The 13635-nt window shown below is 39.1% G+C and overlaps 1 protein-coding gene across 1 annotated transcript; it reads left to right on the top strand.

Annotated features, from left to right (window-relative positions):
- The first annotated feature begins 1936 nt into the window (after positions 1–1936).
- Positions 1937–7539, top strand: cd8b (cd8 beta). Its single transcript, XM_036528169.1, has 7 exons — positions 1937–1988; positions 4017–4358; positions 4860–4955; positions 5893–5985; positions 6340–6373; positions 7070–7118; positions 7509–7539. The coding sequence occupies exons 1-6, from the start codon at positions 1943–1945 to the stop codon at positions 7080–7082; spliced, it is 624 nt and encodes a 207-aa protein (XP_036384062.1). The 5' UTR covers positions 1937–1942; the 3' UTR covers positions 7083–7118; positions 7509–7539.
- The last annotated feature ends 6096 nt before the right edge of the window (positions 7540–13635 follow it).

Genomic DNA, 13635 nt, shown 5'->3' on the forward strand with positions numbered 1-13635 from the left:
TCTCTCTGCCAGTGTGTCTGCACTTATCCTTAGAGTAGACCTTGTGACCTCTGTTTTGCTGTGCTGTCGTATAGGGACTAGTTAATTCACTCTTTCACCTGTGTTTCTGTGGCAATGCTTGGCTTTAATATGGAGCCATTGAATTATTTCAGTCGTCTGTCTTCAGTCACCTAACTAGCTGTAAAATTCACTTATTCACCTTTGTTTCAGTGTTTCCACCAACCCTTAGCTTACAGTCACACACTAAGGTCTAATACAAATACTTTCAGTTTTGAAAACAGTGATTTTAATAATACTTCATATTTTTCATACCACCAATAAGGAATTAACATTTGTTAGTAGTAATGGCATTGCACATATGAGCTGTTTAACGCTTTGTATTTTTGAAAGAAATTTGACTTCTAAATGTTTTTGAGAATTCATTTGTCAGCGTGTAACGTCAGGTTGCTATGTAAGGAGATTTCATCTTGGTGTTACATACGATGCAACACAGTTCTTATGTTCTGGATTATTTTGGGTACACAGAATTATCAAGTTATTCTTTGTTCAGAGGCATTCCATACCTGGCCTGTGTTAAATTTTTGTGTTCATAATCATGCCCTTTACCACATGGGCTATTTCACTATTATGAAATGTGAAGTAGTTTTCAAAGTAACACTTTTACAGACATTTTATAATACCAGCCTAATACCGACACAGCACTGGGTGATATTTTTTGCTTTTATGAATTCTCCTATAAAGTCCTCTTCAATCCATAATATACATGAATACATAAAATGTGATGGCTTTCCAGAAAGGTTTTTCATGAGGCCTCTCTAGGTTGATATTGTTATAAGATGAAGAGGTACAACTAAATTTTTTTGAGCAGATACGCAAACAAAACAAATTCCAGCGATAAAATGTACCATAACTGGCTAACTGTTTCGGTGGTATTGCCATCTCAGGAAACATTTACTAAATGTAAAACAAAGTTGTGAGCGCCTCATGGCTTTAATCTCCTGAGATGGTTCGACGTTCTGCGCTCACTCTCGTCTCCTGAAGCTGGAATCCTGCCAGCAGGAACCGTACTGCACACCTGGACTCCGCTCCAGAGATCTGGGGTGTGCAAACCTGCACACTTCTCCTGCAGATGCACGGTGCGCCTGTACAGCAAAAAGAGGTCTCAGCTTTAAAATGCGCAGTTCTGGGATTTTTTTTCTTTTTCAAGTCAACTATTTAACTGTCTTGCAGCTTACTGATGGTTATTGTGTTATGTTCAAGGATATGATTCTGTGATGACAAATTTTGAATCCTTTTAGATTTTGTATTCTGCTGTTGTTTTGATGTTTTGGGAGACTATTATTGGTATAGGTAAGGTCAACTAAGGTAATCAAGGTTTGTCAATATGGGAAATATTTGAAAATTGTAGATAATTGCAACATTTGCAGAACATCATAGAGGAGGAGTGACTTTTTCACTTCTATTTCGATTGCTGCTGATTTTTTGAAAATGTAAAATTAATATGTCTGGCATTTTCAACGGGATGTTCAGATCTGAATCTACCTCCGTCATACATAAGCAATTTCAGGCAGTCAGTTGAAATATATGAAAGGAAAACCTGATGAAAACCAGCCTTCAGTGGTCTTCTGGAGGCATATTGATCGACAGAAAGATGACTTTCTCCACTGGGTACAAGAAAAAAAAACCCTAGAATGGCCCTTCATTGCTGAACCCTGCTGTCTCATCATCTCAGATGTGATTGTGTTGCTCAGTTTGTGACATGCCATCTGAGATTGTGATTGGCTGAGGGGTGATGCTGGGGGGGTGGGGTGGGGGGGAGCGGTGGGGAAATCATACAGAGCAGTCAACAGTGGTGATCACTCCCTGGTGGGTGACAGTCAAGGGAGACATGCAGCTGACTGGGACGAGCCGACGCAGAGCTGGCGGGCCAGGACTGTGGACGATGGTGTGGCTGGTGCACCTGTGGATAGTGTGTGTATGGACAGCAGGTAGGCCTACATAGTGTCTACCATTCGAGTCCGACTTCCCTCCCTTTCCGAGGTTTGGGGATTTTGGTATTTTTAGCTGTTTGTATTGACAAAGTCACCACGGCAACTTATTTAATGACAGGTTTGGCAAATCTGTACGTATATATCTTGCTTGCTTTGTTCACCATTGACTGGTGTTGATGGCATGCATTGCGTGTGACACAGCAGAGAGATGTTCTCTACCGAGGAGCTGAAGGGATGAAAAACAAGCGGAAATCATTAGGCCTTGTACTGGTGTGTAGTTTGAGTATGTTTGAAGTGCTTGAGGCAATCAAAACCACAACATTTCTGTGTATTTATCTGACAAGCCTGGATGAAAGGGCTCTTTTGTTTGTGGTTCATTTAAACATAATTCAGGTATCTTACTCTCTCAGTCCTGTTTTTAATGCATCACCGCTTATTAATAATAATGGTGTTATCGTCATTTGATGTTTAATTGATACTTCGTATCAAAATGCATCAAATTTAAGTTTAAGAAAAATGTGACATATTCAAGTATTTTGTGTAACACTTGTATAAAATGTATTGAAATCTTTGCCAGTATCAAGCTAAATTTAATTAAGCCATAAAAAGGTTCGCTTGATTTTTCATTTGTATTTTCTATGAAAGCATCAGATTAAAGATGAAAAAAATGTGACACATTCAAGTTATTTTTTCTTGTGAAAAGCATTGAAATCTTTGCAATTACTAAGCTAAATTTTGTTAAGCCACGAGAAAAAGGTTTTTTATGCATTTGTTGTGTTGATTACATTTTGTAATTGCTTTTTACAAGTGCTACACTCAATATACAAACATTTGTATGGATTTATGTACAATGTATAATTATTAATGAATTAAATATAGGAATTGTGTTTATTGGTTACATAATAAAAACATTATGACAAAACTTTTGAAAATAATCAAAAGAGTAATTCGGCATGCACTCACGGTCCAGTTACAGTAATATTCTATTTGTGTGCTTTGCAACATTGTGTTGACATAGAAAGGCCAGATTATGCAAATATCACGAACATAGGTTGATGATATATATTGTTTGGTCAGACAATATTGACCAAATGTTAACATTATACTCAAAGTTGCTTTACTGCAGTGCTTTCAAGCGCACCAAAAGCAAACAGAGGTTTTTGCCCCTCAAAGATGTTTGGGATTTTGTGGATCACTGCCCATTTATAGGTGCAACATGTTAATAGTTTAGTCGTAGGGCCTACAGTTGATGTCATTGATATTGTAAGTAATGACAGCACAGCAAGCCCTGTAAGACTGACCACTTAGTCTTAGAACTTGGCGTTTCGGTATTAACGTTCAAATTATATTCAACATCGTAATGAAATCTGTCCTTATTACTTGTGTATTAAAAGCATGTGCTGATTTTCAGAAATGCAGATCTGTTCTGTGGAAAGTGTACAGTGTAAATGTACCCTGTTTCTGGACTAACTGATAAAAAACACAGTGGGCTTTCCCCTGAGAGCTGATAAGTGTAGGTAAAATGCATTGTTCCCTCTCTATCAGGGACTATAGAGGGAGTCTGAGTTTCTGTAATCTCAGTGCAACGCTGACAGAAGTTTTCAGCTATTACAAAATTCAGGTCACTGCTATAGGCAGTAGTGCTACCTGCAGTGCTACTTTTCAGTTTGGTGGAGTGGCTGGTTTTGCCATTTTGCAATGCATGCAATGATCACTACAATGTTTTTCAAATGTTTCACAATACCATTACCTTACTACATATTGAGGGACATGTCGAAAATGTGGTTGCTCTGAAAATATTTCAGTTGATTTAACTTTCATGATTAATGTTTTAAATCAAGATGTAACTTTGCTACTTTCAGCTGAGCACCTACATTAACTGGATGCATCTAGCCCAAGAACCATTTTCCAACAATATTGAAATTGATCAGAAGTCAATGAAATTGTCTTGAAATTATATGCATTGAGCGTGCTTTTTAATAATGTATTGCCATTGCTAGTCTAAAACCTCTACTCCCTTTGCAGTAATGGCTGAAGCACTTCCAGCATTGGAGACCCAGTACAGCGGGGTGGGTGAATCAAGGAGTTTGGAGTGCAAAGGCACAAACAAGAGCTGCCAGGGGGTGTACTGGTACCGGTACCGCCGAGCTAAGGAGGTCTTCCAGTTCCTCTTCTTCTACAACAACGCAGACAAACATTATTATGGCTCTGAGGTGAACGAGACCAAGTTCAAAGGCAGCAAACGAGACAGCTATGTACTGAGGGTCATTGATGTGAAGATGGATGATGCAGGTGTCTACTTCTGTATTCTCCGATTCATTGGCGAGAACAAGCTTGGATCCCGTGGGATAGACTTAAAGGCTGGAGGTGAGTGCACTCCTCTGCCCGTTGTTGGTCCTGGTAGTAGAATTGTTTTTTTTTTGTTTCCTACATTTTAAAGGGGTATTTTAAGCAGTGGCGTTGTTAGGTCCAATCAATTTTAAGCCTAGCCCTGAATATTTTCACCCTGAAAAAGGAGATGTTTATAGCAAAACAACAGACAGACTGTGTAACACAGCGGAACTTGACTTGCAGCGTCCAAAGGTGTGATAATATTTATTTATTATAAAGGCAAGCCCCAGGCAGACTGGGGACTTAGCCCCTGATCTTTTCAATAGCTAGAAACGCCCCTGATTTTAAGTAAACTGCTGTACATTTTCAGTGTTCTTTGTGGTCTGTGGGTGACCATTTAAGCATAGGGGGACAGTGTGTTTGCCAGTTCAGGTTTATTTGTGCTTGCTTGTGTTCGGTTCACATGTGACTTCTTCACCGGGATCCTCTTCCCAAGTCTTTGCCTCTCCTGGTCTCCCTTTGTCTTCACATTTCCAGAGAAGTCTCCAACCCAGCCCCCCCCGACAACGACGCGAAAGGCTCACAAGCAGCCCAAGTCCTGCCGCTGTCCTGGCAAAACCCCCTCCAAGCAGGGTATGATGCTGATAATTTGCGAATTGGGAATCAACAATGTTGAGATGCAAGCTGCTGTGAATACAGGTTGCATTAAAAGGCAACTTCTTAAACAATGCACAACATGAAGGTAACCGGTGTATGTGTAATACAGAAAATAGACTTTTGAGTTCCAGTGTACGTTGAAAGGAATAGGTGCCTGAAATGAGAATTATTGCCTCAGATACATGATGAATTATGTCATGGACTAAAGAACTGAATCATATACTACTTATGTCTTACAAAAATTGACAAGTTTGATAGTTGTTGAAACAAAGCATATTATATAAAAAGCAAAAAAATATAGCATAATTAAATTTGTCAATCAACGTTAAGTATAAAGGTAAATTGAGTAGAATCCTAAGGTTGCTTAGTTTTTACTGACAATTACAAATTAATTCCAATTTCTGTGATAACTTGTTTAATATTTCAAAAAAGGGCAAGTAAGAAAAGCATCGCATAAGTAGAAGCAAAACTGTCTTCGATTGGATTGTCTCCAGACACATGTTTACTATGGTCCATTGAATGCAAATATGAAAGCACTCTTTGATGTGTCAGAGAAATTCTTAATTAATGTTAGATGGGCCCAAGGTTCTGTACTTTGTCATTCAATTATAGTTTAAAATAGTCATTTTTCAAATTGTTTAAGAGTAGGAAATTCATTTTATATTTCATAGAGGAAACCATTACACAAACAACTCAAGGGAGTCTTTTTAGTTAGGCATACCAAGTGATTGGCCCTTATAAGGATTCAAACATGCTTGGCATGTCCAAGCAAAAACTTTCACCGGGTTTTAAATACTGAAAGAATAACCTTTAGTCCTGCCATTCAGCATGTCTTTTCAAACATCATGAGGTGGTGTATTTTATTTAAACAGCAATCCAAGTGTCATGTAAGTGTCAATATGTATATTTGTAGAGTTCAGATGCAAACCCCTGTTCCTGTGGATACTGGGTGGAGTTCTCGGGAGTTTAGTGACGGCGTTAATCTCCATCCTTTTCTACTTCAGCCGTGAGTGTCCCACCCTGCACCAGATCTTCAAGAAATCTCAGTATCATTCACCAGAGGGATAAAAATCCTTCCTCATACTCAGCCAATGAGACATTGTTGAGCACATTCACAGATCGAAGACTGGGTTTACACACTGGATCGGCAGCTTTGAATGGGCTTTGAACCTGTGTTAATCTGCCCACCAAAGCATGGTGGAAAATGTGCATAGCTTTCTACAGACATGTTGTGTTCTAGTAAAACCACTACATGACGACAATGTGAATTCAGACAAAAGAAACATTGTGAAAATGTTTCACTTTTCCCTCTTTTAGCTGCACCGTGTAATGTGCTTGTTCATGTGTGTCTGTCTTACAGGACTGCCAAAGAAGTGCCATCACCGGTTAGCCAAGTGAGTACAGTAAACAGTATGATTTCATGGGCAATGCTGTGGTGTAGTGTTTGGGACAGCTGAACTTGTAACCAGGAGCTAGTAAGATCAATTCTGGGTGGGGGCTGCTATTATGTACTCAAGCAAGGTAGCAAACCCTAAATATTTCTGTTAATGTCCAGTTGTGTTAATGGATGACATGCTTAACATTATTTATAAAATGCACCTGGGGTTAGGGAACTGTTATGCAAATAATGAAAATACCACTGTACAGTGAATTGAAATAATAATTCTCTGAATTTACGCAATGATGATTAGTTGCATTAATACTTCAGAGGTTCATACCCAGAGTGATTCATATTCCAGAGCTTTCACCTGCTCAGTAAAGCACTTCTGCATCCATGTAGGTCTACACTGTAGTTGGGAAGATTGGGAACAATGTAATGTACATTGGGAACAATGTAAAGCTGCTTTGTGACAACTTGTGTTGTAAAAAGCACTATACAAATAAAAATGAATTGAATTGAATTGAATTGAATTGAATTGAATTGAATTGAATTGAATTGAATAGTTCCCCTCCCAGATAGTTCTATATGCGGACCACTTCAGCACACTGCTGTCCAGTAGCTGTAGACTTAGGAGTATAATCTGTCATGATGTAACTTGATGTGATTTGTTTGTATTTGTCTGATGTGTGCCTATCCATGCTCCCATAAGGAACAGCAGTTAAGATGAGGAAGATGTGACATGGCCGATGCAGGAACAGGCAAGTTACTCCTTGTGCTTTATAGTTGGACGTGGTAAAATGAAGCACTTGGATGTGTACTGTATGTGCCTTTAAGCATGCATGCTGAAGGAGGATGAGATGAGCATGACTGGCAGATAAGAATGAAATGCATCTGATTTGATTTTGTGCATGCATGCACGTATGTGTGTCTGTGTGGCTGTGAGGGGTGAGAGGTTGTTGAAAGATTGATTGTTATTGATAAGTCGCAAATAATATATGTATGAACATACAGTAGAATGTTTGTATGTATTCCCACCATCAATGTGATGCAACATAAAATATGAAGAGATGTGCGTCGTATCTTTCAGTGACTGTGTCATTGCCGTGTGTCTGAATATGTGTGTTTCTTCGATCTCTTGCTTTTCACAGGATTCAGTTCTTTGCTGGGATGACAAGAATGCATTCACATGCTTCAACACAGGGCCTTGACATTTTTGTTCTGGTAGTCATTGCACCACTGTTGGGTTTTTTTGGTTTTTGGGAATTTAAAGGCATTTTGTCTAATACTCATGGCATGCTACTGTTTATACCATATACTGTTTATACTGTCTTTACCTAAACACCAAAACGCATTTCTGTTTTTGATGTTAACTGCTGCTCTGAGAGATGGTGTTTCTGTCCCTGCTTGTGTCTGCATGATGCAAAGATTTGTCGTCAGTTGATGTGTCTTTACATATAAATATATCTGAAGACATTTTAGCACATGGAAGACATTTGAACAAATATATTATTTGTATATACAAACTTTAAGAATTTCTATGAGTGTAAATTACTTGGTTATTTTCTTCTTCATTTTCATTAACTTGAGTTGTTTCAGCTGGTAATCAAATATATACCCACGATTGTTATGTTGTGTGGCCAGGCATATTGAACACAAATATAACATCCTCATTAATGATTATTCTGAATGAAATATATCTTTATTGGCAGTGCTGCAGGAAGTTGGTGGTGATTTTTTAAACTGTAAACATCTGTAATATAATTGCAGATTGATTTTAGTGTTGGTTTGCCAATGTTTTGTCACTTTCAATTACCGTTTTTGTAAGAGCACATTCATGAATTCTTACACCTGCACAGAATCTATTTTGTTCACCAGCGTCACTATACAGTGAGTGGGTTTTGGGTAAAGGTATAACAGGTATCTGTGGGGAGATGTCGATTAATCAGTGATGTTAAGCAGTTCATTGGTTTACCTGTTCACACTGCTACGGCATGCTGGGTAAAAGCCTATGAGGAAACAGTTAGAACAAACAGACCGGTGTTACATCCCTCTGGGCAGTTTGCCAAGTGTGTTTGCTGCCAATCAGATGGCTTCCCCTCCATCTCTCTCTATTTTCTTCCTGTTTGTTAGCACAACATGCAAGGTGACTCGGTGACTACAGTACTGGGTTACTTGTTCTTGTAATTATTTGTTTATGTCAGTAGTCTGTTTCATTCATGCATGGGCGCTTCTCAATGAGTACATGCATTTTTTTTTTTTTTTTGCAACATGCACACTTGTGATTTCACTAGTAAACCATCTGAGGATCACAGCTATTATATGTGTGTTCTTCCCTCTGTAGGGTGTGCAGGTGTCAGTCTCAATTTGCATGTGCTTTCGTATTTAGTGGTATTCCCCAGTTTGGGGGAGTCTGGTGCACTCTTTCACTTCTGTGAGAGTGATGTGGGGGCTGTAGGTTCTCGCTTTCCCAAAATATGTTGACGAACATCATTGTCATAGGTGCATGTCTTAGACATGGAGGCTGTGAAAGCCTGTTATATATAAACGTAAATACAATGTCTGGTAATTGGAAGATAATGAGGATGAAATGTCAGCACTTGACTGAATGAGACCCTTTCCTGTGTGTCTGTGAGAGAGTTTGAGGCGCAGTGCTCACTGGGTTGCCAGCTCTTCATCTGAGTGTTTCAGCTTGGAGCTTCTCTGCACTGCGCTGAAACAAAGAGACCACATGGAGACCACAGGCCTCACCACAGGCAAAGTTGGAGGGGGAAGAAGGTGGGGTAGGCGGAAGACAAGCTGAAATGGCAGCTTACAAAAGACTGGGCAAATTGAAAACTCTGAAGAGGGGGGGGAAAAGGACATAAAGGCTTGGAACAGTGCAGGTATGATTGCGTACTTTGAAATTGCTGTCGTCTCTATGTCTGGCTACAAACTCATTAATTCACACCTACAAGCAACATATGATCATGTTTGTGTGTTTTTATTTGGCCGTGGAAGTGCACATGAATGAATGTGAATGGGTTTACGTGAGTAGTGTGATGAATTTGTATTTTTGAGACAGTGCGGCAAATATATGTGTGGAGGGGGTGTGTCTTTAGTAGGAGACAGACCCCTTAACAGCACAGCTGTCAGTTCTGTGGTGGGCTGTATGTAGGGCACACTGTGGAGTCAGCTCAACCACAGACACACACTCTCCCACGTGACTCACAGCACAGGGTGAACTAAGCACACACACACACACACACAATGCACTGAACAGCACACAGGTAAGTACTGCTCTGTGACCCCAAACCTCCAAGCACACTGTAATACACAAGTAATATTATGTTCTTTCAAATGTGTTCCAACATAGACACAGATAACATATCCAGCACAGACCCTCAAACACACAAATGAACACGCATGAGTCCAAGTATGACTGTATGGATACTTTAATATATTACACACTCACCTTCATTTATATAGACAAATTATTGACATAGTCTACACAATGATACTATTTTGCCTGAAATTTAATGATTTAAAAGCCGTCTACCCCAATTAATTTACATGGGTTTGATTGTAAAAATGACCACAACTATTACAAAAACAATAACCATTCATGGTACAGTCAATAACAACTAAATCGCCAGGTGTGCACAAAGCCACATGCCATGTGTATGATATGTATGAACATTGTTTTTTGAATTGATTTTCATAAATAACACAATGCATTGTTTTAGATGGTCATAATTCAGATATATATTATTTCTTTATTTTTCTTTTTTTTTGTGAATTGTGAAAGAAATTAGCTTGTAACATAATAGTTAAATTTAAACCATTTTAGTCATTCACTTATTACAAGTGCTAGTTATTCAAGAAGCATTGAAAGTAAAGGTAATAATATTCAAAGATCTCAACATTCATAGATATTTATGTATTATCACTGTAATCCTACATCTGCTAAAAATGAAAATGTGGAATTACCACAAAATACTTTAGAAAAGTAAAGAAAGCTTAAGAGTATACTTTAACTTAAGTTATGATCACATCATTTTATATGGAATTTTAAAAATCACCACTGAGATAACCACACTTCTGTTGGAATTAATTACAGAGTTAGGATGGACCATTGAACTCGTGCATTTCTGAACATTTAGAAAATAAGGGAATTCACATTTGCTACTTATCACAGCAAATGAAGCATTTTTTTAAAGGCAGCACTGTCAAAACTAAAGAAACTCACTTAGGTCATTTCCCGCATGTAATCAGAAACTGCACAAAAAATTGACACAGTCCTACGGTGTGATTAAGGTGGATGATATACAGAGCAGAGTTTTGACATAAGTGGACACAAGTGCTGCTTCAGAGAAAACATAGAGAAGACCCAATGGCACAGCTTAAATACAGTAAGACATTACAATTAAACCGTAAGCAGATTCCACGGTCCATTCTTTACATCACATGAGCCTAAAAAACATCTCATTCCACTTTGAGGACTGGGTTTTTGATCAGTCTAAATAGACCCGGTTTCAATTTAACTTTAACGATCTGAAAGTCCAGCAATTATTTATAAATGTTCGTAGTGTTTTGCAACATATCAAAATTTTCATAATTAACTCTGGTTAATGAATGTATAAAAACAATTTATGCTATACATAAAGTTATGTCTAATCCTCTCTCTTTTCATTGACACTTACTGTGACACATACAGCCCAGTGTAAGAGCATCAGCATCTCTGTAGACAACACTTTCCTCTATCTTGTTTGATTCTGTGATCCTTTCGTCCTGAAACAGGCCAGAGCAGGACTACATTCCTCTAAGGGCTTCCAGATGAAGCAAGGTCCATTTAGTCTTCACAAGTCCTCTAGTACAGTGGCTAACTGTGTCCTTTGTCATGTAGCAGCGGCTAACATTTTTCACAGTAACAACAGACACAAGTCATCAATGGAATCCATAGGCCACACTAATTCTGTGCTCTCCCAGAAAATCAAATCCTTGTGTAATAACCTTTCAGGAGAGAACTGGTTAACAGAGCTGAGCAGCCTCAATTCTCATTGTAACCAATCAGACATAAAACAGCCGAGAGCAGAAAAATCTGCATCAGAATGTGACAGAACTACAAATTTATACCTGACTGTGAATGTCACTTCACAGAGGCTGGCACTCTGAGGTCCCATCCTTTCAGATGTCAAGCTACTTACCTCTTCTCTTTCTCATGTGTGGCTCAAATAGTGGGGACCCCATGCAGACATTGGCAACCCTAGACATTGTCAGAAACACCTCAGAGAGCCTCCCTCCCACAACATGGTTACGGTGAAAAGCCCGGTTTCAGGTCAGACTGGGTTGACTTGAGTGACTCAGTCCAGGACCCCAGGTGGGCTGCAACAAAGAGAGACCAAACTCAACAGAGGAACATTTGACTCAATGCTTTCATGCAGAAAGGAGATAATGGAAACTACTGGTTAACAGTAAACCTACCCCCTTTCTCTCTCATTCTTTGTGTAGACGGATACCCACCTCTCCCAATAAAAGAAAATCAGAATCCCGCTGTCAGTGCCGAGACTTGGCCACAGTCACATTGATGAATGATCCATGTGAAATGTGTTTTTGGTTTCCAATTTCGCTGTGTGGTCACGGACTTAAGTCCATGAGTTAAGTCTTGTCATAAACTTTAATATACCAGAAAACACACTAGGAATTGGCAAAACATCTACTTTTCAATTTTAAAAATATAATTTATAGTGTGTATTGAAATGACATCGTTTTGCTATTGCTTTGCTTTTCTCTGATTTAATGATTTACATTTTGTATGGCAAATGGCCTTATTTTTGTTAATACATTTTTAATTTTCCACTTGTTGAGGAGTGAGCTCTGACGGAGCCCTGAACTTTTCGCAAAACGGAAGGCGACGTAAAGAGATTTAACCCAGACGAGGCAAGGACAAACATGTTGAGAAACATACAATCCCAGTAAGGTCTGCATGTCACAAAATGACATTTAGTGTTTAGTCTGCATTTTATACATGTAATCGCCGTGTTGAGTTATCTCGTCATTTCGAAGTAGGAGGTAGAAGTAGAAAGGTTCTACAAGTGATGCAAGACCATGTTGCAACACAGTCTTGCTGAGACCGGCAGGCAAGGGCAAAGAACATAGAAAACCGACCCCCACGCATTTTACGTCGCTACTAAAATGGAACGGTTATACGCCTACAACTTACGCAGAGCGCAAAGCGGCGTGGCTGCAAGTCCGGTAATAGCCCATGTGCGTGTGCTTTCCACTCTTCAAAGAATATAGGACAAGCCTGTGTGAAATCAACGAGCGGATAGTGTTTATTTACGGGGACTCCAGGTTTCAGTCAAATGGGTCTTCCATTGTGCGTGCAGACAGCGACCTTTAAATCGCGTATGATGATGAAGATCCTTAAACGTAAAGTTTATGGAGCAGGCACTGAGACAGAACCGTGCGTTTTTTGCTTTGACCTTATGTGCATGAACGGGGAACTGGAAGGCAACTATTTAACGTTGAATGCTTGCCCTAGTTTATGGTCTTGGTGAGTAGGTAGCTGCTGATAAAAAGATAATTGCACTGAAACGCGGTCAGTGTTCAACGTCACTCGATATCTTGACAAGCACAGAATTAGATCAAAGCTTATTTATTCACAGTTCACGCCAAGGAATATCCTGTACAAAAGAGTACCAGCTAGCTAACCGTTACCAATCGCCCAGTGTAAGCCTGGATGGCATATAATACGTTTCCATTTTATCTATTTAACATTATGATTATTATTAGTTGATAGCTCAACGTACTGACAGCTCATCTTAAAAAAACATGATCGTGTCCCCATCCCATATGTGATACATATGAGGAAATTCAAAGATCGCTAAAGACGCGTAGGACATTTTTGAAAAGCATATTTTGTTTTGTTTTCGTTTTGCTTAGTGTTCGCAAAAGAAATCACATGATTTCTTCGGGATGGTGAATCATGCAGGAGACCCTACCTACGATATGACTGAAGCGTGGGTTTCCCTTCACTGTGACCCAGTCGTGTATCCATCCCTTCTCAGCTGGCCAGTTAACTACTTCACATTGTCGTGGTGCTTTTCATTATATATATTTTAAATTACTCGTCACATATGTTTGACTGGCATGTTTTTCTTCATTTTGTTTTGTGTGTTTTTGCCAAACTGACTGCCAAGCCCTATCCTACACTTTATAAGTTACTATTTCCTTATTGCAATATAACATTTTAGACAACACGAAAACATTACTGTATATAGAAGAGAGTCTGGGCAG

Source organism: Megalops cyprinoides, chromosome 5, assembly GCF_013368585.1.
Source record: "Megalops cyprinoides isolate fMegCyp1 chromosome 5, fMegCyp1.pri, whole genome shotgun sequence".
Classification (NCBI taxonomy): domain Eukaryota; kingdom Metazoa; phylum Chordata; class Actinopteri; order Elopiformes; family Megalopidae; genus Megalops; species Megalops cyprinoides.

Excerpts from the sequence above, each read along its gene's own strand:
- cd8b (XM_036528169.1), top strand. The coding sequence starts at position 1,943 with ATGGTGTGGCTGGTGCACCTGTGGATAGTGTGTGTATGGACAGCAG. Across the intron at positions 4,359-4,859 it reads GATAGACTTAAAGGCTGGAG|AGAAGTCTCCAACCCAGCCC; the intron begins GTGAGTGCACTC and ends TCACATTTCCAG. Across the intron at positions 5,986-6,339 it reads CATCCTTTTCTACTTCAGCC|GACTGCCAAAGAAGTGCCAT; the intron begins GTGAGTGTCCCA and ends TCTGTCTTACAG.